Source organism: Patagioenas fasciata, chromosome Z, assembly GCF_037038585.1.
Source record: "Patagioenas fasciata isolate bPatFas1 chromosome Z, bPatFas1.hap1, whole genome shotgun sequence".
NCBI lineage: Eukaryota > Metazoa > Chordata > Aves > Columbiformes > Columbidae > Patagioenas > Patagioenas fasciata.
The window spans coordinates 43,352,082-43,370,324 of record NC_092560.1 but is presented as its reverse complement, the minus strand read 5'-3'; the positions used below and the strand labels follow the sequence as shown (position 1 = coordinate 43,370,324).

At 38.7% G+C, this 18,243-nt stretch overlaps 1 protein-coding gene across 5 annotated transcripts in view; it reads left to right on the top strand.

Moving 5' to 3' along the window:
• The window catches only part of LNPEP (leucyl and cystinyl aminopeptidase), a 55,577-nt gene that overhangs the window by 15,930 nt on the left and 21,404 nt on the right, over nt 1–18,243 (top strand). For 3 of the 5 annotated variants that reach the window (XM_071802472.1, XM_065860323.2, XM_065860321.2), the window contains exons 2-4: nt 8,782–9,622; nt 13,343–13,481; nt 16,090–16,221. In XM_071802472.1, the coding sequence (XP_071658573.1) occupies nt 8,782–9,622; nt 13,343–13,481; nt 16,090–16,221 (1,112 nt within the window). Of the gene's footprint in view, nt 1–6,150; nt 6,258–6,614; nt 6,835–8,781; nt 9,623–13,342; nt 13,482–16,089; nt 16,222–18,243 lie in introns of all 5 variants that reach the window. The other 2 variants (XM_071802471.1, XM_065860322.2) reach the window with 2 other exon arrangements.

Below are 18,243 nucleotides of genomic sequence, written 5' to 3'. Positions count from 1 at the left end.
CTGAAACTCACTTTACCATCATGGTAGCAGGCTTATTCATGTGTTGTACTCTGAACTTACTATCTGTGCTGAAATCTTGCAAGCGTTTCAGTAATACTTCTGGAAAAGGTGGCATTTAGATAGTTACATGAACATAAAATATATCTTTAAAAGGAAAAAAAAAAACTCTTGAAGTTGCTTTTCGCCCCATTGGATGGTCTTAGCGAATGCCACCAGTCATTAGAAGGAACAAAATCCATGTGGTTTGTCTATGGAGTTTACTGTTTGGTCAGCAAATGCTTCTGCTCAGAAAAGACCAATGCTTTCCAAGTTGGACACAAAAGTTAGATATCTAAAACAGTATTATGGCCTGAATAATTAAACCCATTGTTAAACACCTGTAGCTGTTCCTGAAATAATTGGACAGAATTATACTTTGGCATAATATTAGTGAGTTGCTTGACAGCAAATCAGATAGCAAAATGAGTACTTTGTTCATAGTTTTCCTGTGTTCTTTCCTGATAGACCAGACACAGAACACATCAACACATTAGTATGTTTCTATTTTGGGGCATCACCCTCTATCCCATAACTTTAATGCAACAGAAGTAGTCTATGTCCTGTCGGAATCAATTTTTGCTCCACCTAGTAGGTACAGTTTATACAGGGCCACTTGGTCTGGCCCTGGGTCTTGCTACATCTGCCAGTCTGTGACAACATGCAATCCGGCAGTCAGTTGGCTTCTAGGTTATTCCAGGGTAACAGGAAGTTTCATATGCTTATCTATGCACTAAGGGTTTTGTTGCTTCAAAATGCCAGGTGTTACTGCAATTCTTTTAACATTTCCTTAATTAAAAGTACTGTGTTGTACCTGCTCATTATTTAAATGTGATAATGTGCTAAACTTAAGTCTCAGAAAGAGGGGACAGCCTGTCTATCAGTAGGATTTATTTGGTTCAAATTGTGCAGTTTTTTAATTTGAACCTCTTAATTTGAATATAGAAAGTGGAAGAAAACAAAAATTGCCTTTGAGCATTTTCTGCATACATTTTAAAAGGGAATTAACTTGAAGAATGGGTCAGTTAGGTTCATATAAGAATTTTGAGTGTCGTGATTTCAATTTGAGATAGAATACCTGGACATGAAGCCCGATAGCAGGAGATTACTGATTTTGTTTTGCAAGGGAAATGTGCATACTTCTTGCATGATAGAGAGGTATCAATAGGAAGATAGTGACTCTGAAAAATAAAGGAATAATGAGTTTTTGTATTCACAGAATATTTATAATGATTTTCAAAACTGAACATTGTCAAGATACTTCATTGTTGCACGTACTGAGATTCATTACATGTGTTGCCTGAGGCTTTTACACTTGGGAAAGCTTACATTATCCTTGTTAGTATTAATGGAGGTCTTTGGACAACATAAATACCTGAAACAAATACTAGGCAGTTTTACTGCAGCCCCTGATTGTCCCTGCATGATCATGTTTTATACTAGAGTATTGTGGTAAAGTTGCTTTGTAATTTAAAAGACTAATTTGTGAAAAGATGTAGCAGTGAGAGATGTATGGCTTATAGGAACATGACAAGGGACCACTTTCTGTTTAGCTTGGTCTGATTAATTACTCATTTTTGTGTCCTTAAGTCATGCCACTTTTTATAGTCTAGATATGACTATGCTGTCCACAGAGCAGTGGATGCTGTCTGCAAGGCTTTTGATGCTGCCTCTCACAACCTCCTCATAGACAAGCTCAGGAAGTGCAGGTTGGATGAATGCACGGTGAGATGGAGCATGAGCTGGTTGGACAGCAGGGTGCTGAGGGAGCTGGTGAAAGTCCCTGGATGAAGGGACTAAGTGCACCCTCAGTAGGTTTGCAGATGACACCAAGCTGGGTGAGAGTGCTGATCTGCTGGAGGGTAGGAGGGCTCTACAGAGGGATCTGGACTAGCTGGATCAGTGGGCTGAGGCCAGCTGTAGGAGGTTCAGCCAAGGCCAAGTGCCAGGTCCTGTACTTGGGTCATAACAACCCCATGCAATGGTACAGCCTCCAGGAAGAGTGGCTGGAAAGCTGCATGGCGGAAAAGAATTTGGGGGTGTTGGTCAACAGCCAGCTGAATATGAGCCACCAGCGTGCCCAGGTGGCCAAAAAGGCCAACAGCATCCTGGCTTGTATCATGAACAGTGTGGCCAGCAGGACTAGGGAACTGATTATCCCCCTGTACTTGGCACTGGTGAGGCTACACATCAAATGCTGTGTTCAGTTTGGGCCCCTCCCTACTAGAAAGACATTGAGGGGCCAAAGTGTGTCCAAAGAAGAGCAATGATGCTGCTGAAGGGTCTAGAGCACAAGTCTTATGAGGAGAGGCTCAAGGAATGGTGCTGTTTAGTCTGGAGAAAAGGAGGCTGAAGTGGAGACCTTATCACTCTACCTGAAAGGAGGCTGTAACAAGGTGAGCGCCATTCTCTTTCCCAAGTAACAAGTGAGAGAATGAGAGGAAGCAGCCTCAAGTTGCACCTGGGGTGGATATTAGGAAAAAATTCTTCACCAAAAGGGTTGTGTGGCACTGGAACATGTTGCCCAGGGAAGTGGTTGAGTCGCAGTCCCTGGAGGTTAATAAAAAGCCATGTAGACATGACACTTAGGGACATGGTTTAGTGGTGGACTTATTAGTGTTAGGTTAACGGTTGGACTTGATGATCTTAAGGGTCTTTTCCAACTTAAACAATCCTATAAATTAATTGCTTACTGTGGAGACTTTTAACATTATTTATAAGTCTTTAAAATCTGATCAAGTAAATTGGTCAATTTGCACAGACTTTCTCAATTTCTTTTCTAATAGCATGTTATATTCCCAACTATTAAATATTCCCAACTATTCAAACTGGTAGAACAGCACATACTGAACATCATTGTGCCTGTTCCCCCTCCTAACTCACCACCTTCCCCTATGACAGAATGATACATCATCCTCTCACCACATCTCACCATCCTTTCCCAGATACCTGTGCCCAAGATAATGCAGAGACAGTTCTGTTTTCCATCCTCCTTTGTTCCTCTGCTCCCTTCAGAGCTTCCTACTGCTGCTACCCAGCAAAAGACAAAACGATTAAAATGTGAGCACGTTCATCCTGTTTCTCCTCTGAGCACTACATCCACAGATTCACTACAAGGATTGTACACTTATTTCCAGGTACACTTAACAGAGGAATTAACTTCTGGTTCCTTACTTTGGGGGCTAAAATGGTCACAAACTCTTAATTAGCTCTTTCCTTTCTTTTCCAAGTAAAGACATAAGATACACTTCTAATTCCTCAGCTCTCTAACTGCAAGCTCTCCCTCTCTGTCACAGTATGTCTTGTCTTGCCATAGCTTGGAAATAAATCCCTCAAAACATTAGAGGAAGCATAAAGAAACTCTAAAGTGGAAAAAAAAATCATTAAATAACAAACGTTCATTTTAGAAATTGCTTTGTTGTTCTTCTAAAATACCACCCAACAGAAGCAACATAGGGTATCTTAAATTTTGCCCATGGACAATCCACAGCATAGTGAGTAGATAATCCCTGTTGCTATGTTCATGTGCAGTACATAGACACAGCTTACTGGGACACAGAAAGTCACTTTCAGAAAGAGTAGTATGACATTGGCACAGACTCTTGAGGATCACATGCAAAACCCCTTGCCACTTTGTAAGGGTTTGATTTCAGGGGACAAATAAGACTATAAGGCTAAGTGTAATATAAATGGCAGAGGTTTACAAGAATATGTCTAGTTAAGCACCTACCATGGTTTTCACCATTTAGCCATAGTGCATGGGAAAAAAAGCACACAAAACGGATGCTGTTTTGTAAGAAAAACATTTTTCACAAGATTTGTACTATCCTAACTTGAAAATGTAAAGTTTTTCCTGTATGACAAAGGAGGACAAATGCTGGATCGCAGCATTGCTGAGAAGGACTTGGGAGTTCTGGTCGACAACAGGCTGACCACGAGTCAGCAATGTGCCCTTGTGGCCGGGAAGGCCAAAAGTGTCCTAGGGTGCATTAGGAGAAGTGTGACCATCAGGTCGAGGGAGGTTATCCTCCCCCTCTGCTCTGCCCTGGTGAGGGCACATCTGGAGTATTGTGCCCAGTTCTGGGATAACCAGTTTACAACAGACAAGGAATTACTGGAGGGAGTCCAGCGGAGACCTAGAAAGATGATTAGGGGTCTAGAGCATCTTTGTTTTGAGCAGAGACTGAGAGAGCTGGGTCTGTTCAGCCTGGAGGAGGCTGAAAGGGGATCTGATCAATGCTTGCAAATATCTCAAGCGTGGGTGTCAAGAGGGTGGGACCAGACTCCTTCCAGTGGTGCGCAACGATAGCATGAAGGGCAACAGGCACAGACTGAAGCACAGGAGGTTCCTTCTGAATAGGAGGAGAAACTTCTTTACTTTGAGGGTGTCAGAGCACTGGAACAGGCTGCCCAGAGAGGTTGTGGAGTCTCCTTCTCTGGAGACATTCAAAACCCACCTGGACACATACCTGTGTGATCTGCTCTGGGTGAAGCTGCTTTAGCAGGTGGGTTGGATTAGACGATCTCCAGAGGTCCCTTCCAAGCCCAACCGTTCTGTGATTCTGTGATTCTGTGATTAGCAAAGGATATAAATGTAGGAGCTATACAGTCCTGAAGTTACATTCGGCACTTTGAAGGCATCCACGAGGCTGATATGGCCGCTGGTAAAAAATAGTTTGACACCCCTGGTCTGCCACACTTAGTTTTTAACCTCACATCACTTCTCAGGATTGTTTGTGGACTGTGAATGTTCATACTGTTCTGTGCTAGATGTGATAATAGATCACATAAGGAGGAAGATGTTGAAAATCTCTAATTTGCACACTACACATTTGTGGAAGAACTTAGTAAAATTGCTTCTACTGGAGTGTGTTTAAGCTTTTAGCTGCTCTAGCTTTAAGCTTTTAGCATCATAACATTAGTGCTAATCAGGGAGCAACAAGACTTAGCCCCATGACTTTTTTTAACCTTTTTGTTCACTCTCACACTAAGGTTATGTTTAGTAAAGATTTAGATATAAATTGCCATGCCTGATGACAGATAATTTTGGCAGCTCAGATCAGCACTTCCTTAATTGTGTGCTAGTGTGACTACAAGTGCCTTTAGTGCACCTACGACCTCTGGCATGACAATGATAGTTCACTGGAACCATGCAGCTTCTTTGCAAGTTAAATTTCCTTAGCCTTGCAATTACATCAGTTTTTCCTGCCTCATATTTGGAATCTGAAGTAAATTGCTCAGATAGCTGAATTAATTTTCTTTTAGTATGTTTTAGAATGGCAGTGTTTGCCTCTTGGCCATACTTGGTGTGAAAGATGACAGTGAAATGTGATGGTTGCAATTGTGTTCCTCAGGCAGCTGCTTGTTCCTTATGGATTGTTTTGGTTTAATAATACCTTTTTTTTGTCCTTAGTGTGTTTTTTTTTTAGCTAATATTGTAGTAGCTCATGAGTTAAAGCTGGAAGGTCGTAAGAGTTCAATTCACATGGTTGATGACTCACAGTATTATGTTATATATTCACGTAAACCAGCAGGAAGCAAGCAGTCCGGAGTTTATCTGAGTGTAAAAGCTTTAAACATGTTTGCCGTGATTCCTCTCCAAAACTTAGCCTGACTTCAGTGCTTCTGTGAATGCATATGTCAGCTTAAATAACTCCAGTAACCTTTTGATGCTGTGTTCATGTGCTTTCCAGTGGAGAATAGTGGTCTGGTTATGCTCTTGATTTTCAGTAAAGTTCTGATCCTACAGATTTTCAGCATTGCAGAACAACCAAGACTTGGATTGCTTCTCATTTTTGCAAATACTTATGTAGAAATTAGTTTTAACTGTTGTTTTCCTCAAGGTTCATGTATCTTAGCTATTAAAACTGTGAATTGCCTTGAAACTAACTTCTGTTTTATCTCTTATGTCTTAGTTTCAGTTGGAGAATGTTGTATGATTATTTTTGACTAAAAGAGTTATTAGTTCCTGCATGGAACTTTGAAAATATTAAGATAGTTGACCTTAGGAGAAACTTATTAGCTCTTTAAAAAACAATCTGGTCTGTCAGCTGCAAAGCTGATGAAAGCCTACTTTTTGCCAGTTTTATGCTATTTATCTTTTTCCCTCTGCAGCGCCTCCCCTGTCTTCTGCCTCTTTTGCTGGCCATGCAGCAGCACATGCCATGGCTGTGATTGGAGCTGTGTACTGACTGTCTGCTACCTTTTGGAGTGCTTACAATGTGAGTCTTAATATCTGCCTTGTCTACATAGCAGATACTGATTTGGGTATGTTCCGCCAGCAGCTTGTTGTTTTGGGTTGGGATTGCACTGGGACTTGAAGAAATTTGGTCTTGAGTCTGTTTTCAAATTTGATTGAAGTTAGCTAGCAGATTTGAAAAGTAACCAGCAGAGGGAGTAATCAACAAGAATCTGCTAGAAATAGATTAATTAATTGTTCATAAACTCTTCTTGGGTAGAAGAATTGCAGAAGAGCTTCTATTGCAGTATGCTTTGTCTTTGCACTTTTTTCTTCCACTACCTAGTGTATGTGTTTTCACTTGTAACTTAGATTTTTATCCTCTTTCTTGGCTCTTGAGGCCTCCAATCTGACTTACGAATGCACATGCTACAATGTAGGGATCATAGTGCTGGACCACTGAACTCCAACCACAGCCCGAAGGCTAGAACATGAGCACTGTACTGGGAAATGCCGTAAGGACAGAAACATTTAGAAACTGCTTTTGCCCTGCTTTCATCCATGTCCATATTCATTGTTCAGATTGACCAGTGCATCTTCCTCTTACTGGCTTCTGTGGGGTAGGATTTTTTGTTTTCTTTTTTCTTATTTTAAGACCTTTGCAGAGAAATGTTCAAGGTTGATATTTTTTAAAGTAACACAGCAGGTTTTTTGTTGGAGATGCAAGGTACTGATTCATGAAACTATTATTTGTTTTGAAGATATCTGAATGGTCTGTATATATAACTATGAAATAAATGGCAGACAAATATCGTAAGAGGTTTAATACACAGATATCACATGAAGAGAAAATAATGGTAGAATGTGGGCTAGAATAAAAATTCTTGCTCCAACCTTTTCAGTGTTGCACGTACTGACACTGTAGTTTTCTGAGTTTGTGGCCTTGATACATTTTAGACACTTAGTTGGGGACTTTGGTATATCTAGTTTGTAAAGATTCTTGACATATTTTCTTCAAGATGTTTTGTTCTCACCTTTCAGAATTTCAGCCATATAGAAACCCGGCTTAAAAAGGGGGGCGGAGGGGAGGGTGGGGGTGTGGAATAAGGCTACTACCAAACCATAAATCTTTACCCTACCAATATCTTCCACTAGTCTCTTTCAGTGTTTTAAGCCCTATCAAGCAGCTATGCATAGTTATATTCCTGAAATTATTGGTGCAATTTATTTATGTATATTATCCTCAATTATTGGATAGGAGCTTAGCAGTACAGATAAAATCAGTAATGTATGGTAGGAACACTGATATTGCAGACTGTATATAGACTTGCCAAATGTACATTCTTGTCAGAAAGTAATAAAGTTGGCCTACTTTTCAGTATGCTTAGATGTAAATAAAAATTTATCTATCTCATTCTGAAAACAGAATGTGGAGGATAGAGGCATGATGTGATTATTGTTCAATTAGCAGTAGACTTTCATGTGTGAAATACATTAGTTTCATTGTTTTGTTCTCTAGACAACTCTATGGTGTCCTAACAAAAGCCAATTGACATCCTTTCTATGTTTATAGTGCTTTGAATTAAATACAGTATGAAAAAAAAAAGAAGCTCCTTGCTCCTAAGTTAGCTACTTTTGGATGTCCGTGTCCCATTCTCTATATATGCTTCTTTCCAACAGTATTTTTAATTTTTTCCACTTTCCACCAAACAGATCATCTGAAAGATAACTTTTTACAGAAACGGTTATAGACATTTGATTAAAATATAACTGCATGTAGAATATGAGAGTACATGATCCTTTTAACGTTTGATATAGATTTCAATTCTTTGTTTGTGTTCAGTGTTCCGGGCAAATTTTATGGAAACAGTCTGATTGGCACTGATTTTAATTCTTGCCTGCATGGATCTTGCCTGCATGGATCTTTTTCAATGGTTGTATGAGCTAGATCTTAAAGGAAGATGTCAATTGGAACTGTAATTTTTATACTGCCATTTTTATGTGAGAAATACTTTTTATATTTTTGGGGGATGTGTGTGAAAAATGAAGTTTAATAATGTCAAGTGGATGTTTTACTTTTGTAAGTGCCAGCACACTGGCAGATTTTCTCCTGTGTTGAAGAACTCTGTAGCTAGCATATTCACAAACACCTCTAGAACTGTATTGGCCTCCTGTGCTTTACCCTGCAAGATAAAGAATATTCCATCTTAACTATTTTAGTTGGATACAGATATAGTTTTCTGGGGTAGAGGAAATGTAGCCAAGATATTGACATCAATGAACTGGACGTTCTATACAGTGATACAGCTGATCCCCAGTTTTGATGCAAGACATGATTAAATATGTACAACAGAAGCATTCTTTCAGAGATACTGAACGAAAAATTACAGTACGCAGAAAAGCACAGAAATGTTTTCTAGAAGCAAACCTGAGAGAAAAAAATCAAAGAACTCTTGATCATATGTACCGTAAAAGTGTTTCCCATTCTGTAGTTCAGTAAACTATCTTCGAGGTATTATAATCATGCCTTTTGTTTATGATGTAATATATGATCTTTTCTTTTTCAGATCTAATTCAGTTACCCAGGAATATGATTGAAAATAGTATGTTTGAAGAGGAGCCTGATGTGGTTGACTTGGCAAAAGAATCTTCTTTGCATCCCCTGGAGCCTGATGAAGTGGAATATGAACCAAGGAGCTCCCGGCTCTTGGTGCGTGGCCTTGGAGAGCACGAAATGGAGGATGATGAAGAGGATTATGAATCATCAGCAAAATTGTTGGGGATGTCCTTCATGAACAGAAGCTCGTGTCTCCGGAATAACCTGTCTGGCTATAGACAAAATCCAAATGGATTGTGTTCTGCACCCTCTACGAGGACCATGGTGGTTTCCACAGTTGTTCTTGTGATTGCAGTTTCATTAATAATGTTGATTTATCTTCTTCCCAAATGTATCTTTACCAAAGAAGGCTGCCATAAAAAAAATCATTCGATGGAACTAATATACCCTTTGGCAACCAATGGAAAAGTGTTTCCATGGGCAAAAATTAGACTTCCTCCTGATGTTGTACCGCTGCATTATGATCTCATCTTGCAGCCAAACCTTACTACTCTGGAATTTGCAGGCTCTGTAAAGATAGTGGTTAACATTACCAAGGAAACTTGGAAGATTGTACTTCACAGCTCAGGACTTAATATCACCAAGGCAACCATTACTTCAGCAGGAGGGCATGAAGCAAAGCCAGTTGAATTCCTGGAGTATCCATTGCATGACCAGATCGCAGTCATGGCTCCTGAGGCTCTCCTTGTAGGACAGAATTATACCATCAACATAGAATATTCATCTAATTTATCAGATAGCTATTATGGCTTTTACAAAATTTCTTACAAGGATGAGAATTCTAAGCAAAGGTATGCCCACAATTGTAGCTTCTCTCTTGATCACTTCTAGATCATGCTTTGATAATAGAAATAACAAGGGTTGCTTTTTTAAATTGGATGTCTCGTACAACTGATTCCTGTTGAGCAAAATCAATCTTTGATCTCCTGATTAATCTATCTGAAAAATGTATTTCATGGATGAGTTCATTAAGTTGGGGCGGCCTCTCTGTCAGTTAAATGGAGTGCAGTATACTGTTTGTAGGTAGCTATAGTGTGGCTTTTTGTGTAATTTTTAGTTTCTCTCTTCAGAAATTCTTCCTACATCTCTCAAGCTCCTGACTCTCAAGACAGAGAGTGGGGAAATGGTGTCCCACCATCATAGGAGAAGACCAGGTTTGAAAACATCTGAAGAACCTGAACATATACAAATCCATGGGACCTGATGAGACTCATCCCACAGTCCTAAGCAAACTGGCAGATGTAGTTGCCAAGCCCCACTCAATCATATTTGAAAGGTCATGGCAGTCAGGTGAAGTCCCCAGTGACTGGAGAAGAGGGAAACATCACACTAATTTTTAAAAAAGGGTAATCAAACTTTTTACGAAGAAGATTAATTAAATTGCCACCCACCACCACCCTCTTTAAATGGGCCTTACGCTGATAATGCACATAAGAGTGTTCCTGTCTTTGTTGTCACATAATTGTCCATGCAATTTTTGTAGAAACAGAGCAGTGCTATAAACAAAAGACAGTATGAGTCAGTCCAGGACCAGCTGACAGAACAGTAGTTTTGAAGGGTCCACAAAACAACTGCTAAATAAAGATATAAAACACCAACTTGTGCTAAGAAATGGTAAGCTCTAAAGCTTAAAAAAAAAGAAGTTGAATGGGTTGTAAAGGAAAAAGCAAGACAAATCAATGTACATAATATTAGAAATCTTTGCAAGAGAGAGAGAGTTTGTATGGAAAGTCCCAAAATATTAATAAATAGATTTTGTATCCTGAAAGCGGAAGGCAGAATTTAAAATTAGCATCACCAACGCAATCTTTTTCAGATCGACAATATATGCTTGAAATTATTATCTGGGAAGAGAATCACACTGAGATTGTATTTCTTTTCAGTTACTTAAAACAAGATGTTTCATTGAGCTGTTGCAGGCTGTTTCAGTGAGACTACCTGAAGAAGAAAACGGAAGTGTGGCAAACTTAGTCATAATTTTTCTATTTCCAGTGAGATATGGAAACTATACGCTGCTGATGTTTGAATTGTTTAAGTCCCTTAATGATTGCTCATATTTAAAAAATAAACAAAACAAGATACTTAGTGTAAAGATTATTTCTTAGACTGTTAGCAAGCTAGATAACATAGGAAAGATGTATTTCTTTTCTGTTCTCTGAACAAAATCCCAGAGTCAGGAGAATTTCAGAATCAGGAGATCTCTCTGAGCATTTTCTAAGGTTTTTTACAAATTGCCTTTAAAACTCCCACTCCTATCGGGTCTCCGAGGTAGTGCTGAAGTGTGCATGAAGGTAAGTTAGCTGCAACAGTTATTTTCAAATATATGCAAAACCTGGTGCATTCAGATGAATTGTGGAACATTGAAGTGGGTTCTTGAACTGGTCAGCAACTTAGATAAGGTAGTAACTCTCTGCTTTTTACTCCCATGTGTTCCTGTTGGTCCTCATCTGAAGTAGTTTAAGGGGCTTTCTTTAGGAAATCAAGGATTTTAATAAACAAAACTGGGTTAAAGGATTGTTGATCTGTTTCAGTTGACCTGCATCTCCAATGGAGGTGGGTGTGTTTTACTGAGGTGCAAACATGGGTGACTGTTCAGATCCTTCAGGTAAAGTGCTGTTGATAAGCCTCTTATGAAAGGGCTGTTCCTCAGTGTGTACTAAAACTTTACAGTGTATGCGTGATTGTTAGAGAGAATCTGTTGTCACTTGGGAAACCGCTGATAGGCTTCAGAATTCTGTCGTTATAACAAAAATGCCACAAGTTGTTTCTCTGTTGTGGAATGTTTTGGGTAATAAAGAATCACAAAGGGTGTAGATTGCATCAGAAGAACATAACTACAAGAGGAAATGAAATAGAGCTAAGTAGCTTATCACAAACAATAATTACAAGCATTACCATGAAGTGGGAGTAAGAACACAGTAAGTGTAGAAGGCAAACATCTTGTGAATGATTAGCCTCTTTTTTAATCTGTTTTTTCCTATTCTGATGTAGCTGAAGCTTTGTTTTCTCCTTGCTTAACTGTAGTAGGAGAATGTGTAAGTGTTCACGAAGGAAAAATGTGATCTATCAGTAAGTTCTTGAGTTTTTGTCCCCCTTCAGTCCAGTGGTACCTGCTTTTGTTCAGGAACAGGATATAGCACATGCTTTAAGTTGTATGTTTTTCAGTAAATCCTTTTCAGATAACTGTTATAATAATTGCTGATATAATTTCTGTTGCCTTGCCTGCCTCTTCTATTTCCACAGGCTTTGTCTCGGTATGCTTAATGCCAGTGGTTTTACAAATGCGGGCTACTTTGCCAACCTCTGTTGTCATTGCGTTTCTGTATAAGACTCAAGCTGTCAAGCTGCTTTTGCAAGAAAATGTGTTTTTTTCTAGTTTAATTTTCTTTTGAAAATTTTTTATATTGTGACAAAAGCATTAAAATTATCAAATGGCAAAATAAGTCCCTGTTGCCAGATGCAAATTTAAAAAGTTGGACCTTATTTATACTTCTATGCAGAATGGTTCTTTATTTTTTAGTTTTCTTCTGTAAAATGTTTGGGTGAAGATAAAAAAAAAAAGAAAAAGAATCTTACTGCACCAACATCAAGATTGTCAGTGAGGGGGAAGAGAAGAGTAAGAAGTTGAAAGCGGGCATAGAGAGCAATCTTATTAGTTGTCAACAGTGTGCCTCCTCAGAAAAGTTGTAGGTCCAAAAATGTTTGTATCGTGGTGCAGAAGGAAAGAAAAGCCCCCAAAACTTGTGAGTAGCTTAGCAGTAGGTGTTTTATTTTGGTTTGGCTTTTTGGTTAATTTGTTTGTTTTGTGGGGTTTTTTTAAACCAAACAAAAACAAACAAACCAACCACAGTTCTGTCCACTGTTTAGCTCTAGTAGAAGACTTAATTTCACAAACTCCTTCTTGAGCCCCCAGTGTTGGCTAGCAGGAGCAAGTCAGAGATGCTCTCTAGGAAAAACCATCATTTCTGCAGCTGGTTAGTATCCAAATACTGGAAACAGAGTGCAGGCTTCTGGGAAGTTCTCTTGTGATGTGGCTCGTCGTTGGATTGGAGACAAGGTGGTGCATGAACTTAGAATCCATCTACCAGCCAGCAAAGGGAGCAGGCATACAGTTAGGTGAACTGTGGGAGAATCTGCAGGAGAGGGCATGACAGTTAGATAAAAACACCTCATTGTAGTCTCATCTGCTACTGAGGTTTTAAAACTTATATTTAGTTGGCATGACCACTGACTTAACTTTTCAATCTCTTTTTTTTTTCCTTTTTACTGGAAGCTGTCTGGCTGATATTTTGGTGATTGTTCATTCTTCTTTCTTAAGATAGTGAAAACCAACCAAATAAATTTTTTTGAGTTTAAAAAAAATGTTAATGAAACATTTATTCTAAATGTACCAACCCTGTCATGTACCATTCAGAAAGCTTCTCCCATAACAATCTGTTGCAAGGTTATAAATAAACTGACATTTATCCTTTTCATAACTCTTAATTTACTCTCTTTACTCTTCCTGTTAGGTGGTTTGCAGCAACTCAGTTTGAACCTCTGGCAGCAAGGTCTGCTTTTCCGTGCTTTGATGAACCAGCATTTAAAGCTACTTTTTTAATCAAGATCAAAAGAGATGAGACACTTTCTGCTCTGTCGAATATGCCAAAGGTAACCTGCTTTTGTAGAGGAATTTTAGTAGAGCTGCTGCCTAGGTAATCTGTTTAAGTGTTTTGTATTGTGTTTTTGTTACAGGGGATTGACTTGAGCAGATAAACTATAAACTCTATGACTTTACAATAAAACAACTTCCTCTTCCTCAAAAACTTGAACTAATTAACTTCATAGAAAAGACAACTGCTTAGTGTGCTGCCCAGTGTAGGATATTGTTGTAGGGAGGGGTTGCTATGGGAGGGGTTCTTGTTGAATTTAAAAGAATCCTTATTTTGCAGGAGTTTTGTTGTTGGGTGCATCAGTCTTAAGAGCCCTTAAGATTCTCTTTTGAGTTTTCTGTTTGCTGATAGCGCACACGTGCAGAATACTGGAATATCTTTATCAAAGATTCATGTAACTAGCAGTAGCCTCTGTGAAAGACATGTGTGATCTTGAAAGATGGGCTTTTGAGCCTAGACAAGAAGCAGGTTGTGAATACAGAGTCAACTCCAGCAAATTAATAAGAGATCTGAAATTCCTTAAGCTAGATCTTTTCAGGCAAAATCTTTTAAGAGGATATCTGAATTTTATGGTGATGCTTTATGCCATTAAGCCTTTGGATAAAACTTTATAGAAACCTAATTCATTCAGATAGATCAGCAAGACTAATTTATTACCTCATCTGTATCTGAAGTAGGCCCTCTCTCATCAAAACCATTTGTCACCCAACAGAAACATCGTTCATACTGACATTGATCTAACCAGTAATGAAAAAAATTACAATCTTCATGGTGGTGGGACGCACGTATAAACTGTGCAGTTTGGGTCCCAGAAGACTGTCAAAAGCTCAGGTGCTGATGTAGCTACTGTGTTTTTGAAAAGCAAGCTAGTAACTGCAGCCTTGTGAAAGAGTATCTTTTTCACAGTTCATGAAGGTTTATGGTGCTGATTTGTGGTGATTCCCAACCATTAGTTTAACAGGATTGCAGCACTTTAGTTTACATCCAGGCCTCAGAGCACTTTATTTGCTGCTCTTTTCTTCACTGAAAGAAGAAGTAGTCTCTGCTAAACAATTCTCATGTTCTATGTAAACAAGTAAGAGTGCTCACTTACTTTCCTCTGCTAGGAGTTGGACAAGTGGCTAAAACTACTTTGAACAGCTTCCATAGCACTTCATGTACAAAAAGTAAACTGTGATTTACCATTGCTGCATGTGTGCAACAGAAATTGCTGAGCTAATTGCACATAGTTACTAAAAGTCTATTTTGTTCTTCCGTGTACCTTCCACAGATGGTGGGTACTCTGAAAGACACTGGTGTGTTTTCTCTGGAAAACCAAGAGAATTTTTGATTCGAGTGCACCTACTGCACCACACTACCATAGAATGTTCCTGCTACAGATTCTTCCATAGTAATTGCAGGTCTTGATAACAAGCTGTACTGAATGGAGAGACTTTTCAGTTTATCCACCAAAAGGTTCAACGTGAACTTCATTTTCTATAAATACCGACATGAGCAAGGGATCTCAGAAGCAGGCTTTTTCAACCAGCATGTACATCGCTGATATAGCAGTATATAGTGGCTGGCACACATTAAGACTACAAATAAACTGTGTGTGGTTTCTTTTGTAGTATTGTTTGGTTTTTAATGAGAATAACTGATTTTTGAACCAGCTTAGTTGCAGCCACTGTAGATTTCCTTAGAATGTCACCTCTTATTGAGGATGAAGCTGTAGTAAATGCAGAAATTCATTTATTCACTGAAGAAATTCAATAATGGCATTCTGTTCATATGTAGTGGTCAGACTAGACGATAATATTGATTATGTCTTCAGGCTTAAAAATCTATTCCTCTTTAGGCTGACAGTTAAATTTTCAGTGGCAGTTAAATGTGAAATAATTGTTTAGTTTGAAATGATCTTGTCTAAAACTAAGGTTAGTGTAGTTTTTAAATGTTTGTGGTTTCTGGAAATAAACTTGAACTGCCATCCCTGTCTCCAAACCTTTACTATTCTGCATTTATTCTACATTTAGTAGTGTGTTTAAGCTGGGTATTTTTTTGCTTCGAACAAACTGAAACCTTAGGTTTTCTTCACTTTTTAAAACGTGATCTCTTTTGATTTGTAAGAGTGTGTGTGAGGGGTTTTTTGTTCTGTTTTTTTCTTTTTTTAAATAATGACTGTGTCTGGTTACCTTGTTTTGAAGAGGCTTCTGGCAAGAGACAAATGTTTAAGTCATGTAATACCAGTATTTTTAGTAGGCTGTGCTGAACTGTGTCTCCGATGTAGCCTGAAGTTCTCTTGAGTTACTGCTAAACTTTATGTCAATGTTGGATTATACTGGGGGTTTAAGTGTGAAGTAAGTTAGATTGATGGTTTCCCCAACAATGCATTTGTGTGGTAACAATGCTTGAGAAATAATTTTTGGGTATATAGGCTTAAATGTGCGATGTCTTCTTAAGTTTTGTTACACCATGAGCAGGTTGGAGTATCATGTATCCCACTGAAATGTAACTAAAATACAAAGATGTTCTGCAAGTGAGGTAGTTCTTTACTTTAACATTGATCCCTTGCATGTCTTAGTGTTCTTTTGTCTGCATTAATAACCATGTTTTCCTTTCACCTGCAGAAGGCTACTACTCCTGTGACAAACGGAATTGTTCAAGACGAGTTTTTTGTGAGTTTGAAGATGAGCACTTATCTAGTAGCCTTTGTTGTTGCAGACTTGAAAAACATCAGTATGGAAACTAATGGAAGTCTGGTATGTTTGTTTCACTTTAATTTCTTCCTCACCCCTCCCAAGCCAGCTAGCCAGCCAAAACAAAAGAAGAAAATCCCAAAACCAACAAGTAAACCCCGTCTTTTAATTTTTTTTTTTATTTTCTTGGTTTTATTATACTCATCATAGGTAGGGGACAAAAGCCGTATGCTATTGGTTGGACTGACTTGACATCTTATACCAGATTGAGAAAACTTTTACAGCAAGGGACTCAGCATCAGGTCTTGTTATACAGTGGAAATTTACAAAATCTAAAATTCATAAGAGCTTTCAGAGCTGGAAGCTTCAAACTTTTAGTTTTAATGCTTCATCTATGAGGGAGTAGTGTCATGTAAACCAGGGAAACCTACATACGATTTCGAGCAGTGCTGCAAATATGTTCTATACCTGCAAAAATAAATAAGCTACCTAAAAAATCCAAGCCCTACAATAGAGCAAATCTAAGCTACCTTTAAGTCTGCATTTAGTCACCTGAACACAAAGATTTCTTTGTGAGGCTTTTGTTTCTCTAAAGGTTCCAAAAATCAAACAGTTGGTCCTCTTTGATCTTTGCACTTCATGGGGATGTGGCCTGCAGGGTCGGTGAGCAGTTACTACAATGTGTGCAATTAAAGTAACTAAACAGAAATATGGTAATAGTAGGAGATGCTCCTTAATCTTATTTTAGGAGGGGCAGGAGTTTTTCAGTGAGCAGTGATTTTCATGACTCTCTAGCAGGAACTGCCCCTTTGTGGTGAAATGTCAGAAGTGCCAGTATCTACCTAGAAACAGCCAGAGGGAGTAGTGCTAGTAGCATTGTAGAAGGAGAAGTTCTCTCTTTAATCCAATATATACAACTAAAGGTACTGGTGAATAGACTTTGATTCTGACTTGGGCAGAAGGAAAGTCCAGTAGGCTTTTAGAATCATAGAATCATTTTGGTTGGAAAGACCCTCAAGGTCATCGAGTCCAACCGTTCCTGTTTCCCCAGAATAAGAGCTACCCTGAAAATAAGCCCTAGCTTGATTTTTCAGGATTTTTGAAGATGCTCGAAATATAAATCTTACTCCAAAAATAAGCCCTGTCTTATTTTCTGGAAACAGGCTAACTGTCACTAAACTTTGTCCCTAAAAACCTTATCTACGCATCTTTTGAACATGTCCAGGGATGTTCTTCAACTACTTCAGTCGCTTCCCTGGGCAGCCTGTTCCAAGGCACCAAACATGAAGGATCTAGCAATGTATAAAAGTATTTGCCACCTTGAAGGGAGAAAGCACAAGAATGAGCATACCAAGTAAGTCTGGAGTCTGGCTAGTGGGTTGTGCTGTTGCTAACAGTGTCAAGTAGGCCAAGGGAGAGTGTAAGAAGGAAGTATACAGTGACATTTTCCACAAAATATATTCTCAAAGTGCTTCCAGTAATTTTTCACTGGAAGATTCAAAGAATTTGAGCTAGCCAGTTCACGCAAAATAAGTTTATTGTCCTGAGTTGAGCTTAGAGTTGAAGGAAAGTTGTTATGTGTTCATAATGCAATTGAGATTCTTCCCAACTCCAGAAGATCCTGGCGGGGGGGGGGGGTTATGTCTTGTTTTTGAGCTTAAAATTTGCAGCTAGTAATAATTTTGAACTTCCAGGAGCACTACATTAGATCCTTACTTGTATGTGGTTGGTTCAAACTCAAAAAATTAAAAGGTCACCCGTCCATCTATTGGCATTGTCATTTGTTTACAGATTTGTAGCATAGTGAGAGGGACTACTTTCTTTTTAATAGAAGACGAAAATTAATCTCAACCTATTTTGTGTTTGTGTGTGAAAGGGCATCCTAAACCTGGGTTAACCTCTAACCTAATCAAAGTTATTTTGTTGATATAGCAACTTTAACATGAATAGAGGGAGACTGTAACCTCTCAATTTTTTAAATGCTTCTTACATCGTGTCCAATGTGACCTTACCTTACATAGAGGAAAGGGTGAACTTTGTGACAGTTGTTATTTCTTGAGATAATTTCTTGCAGATGATGTCATA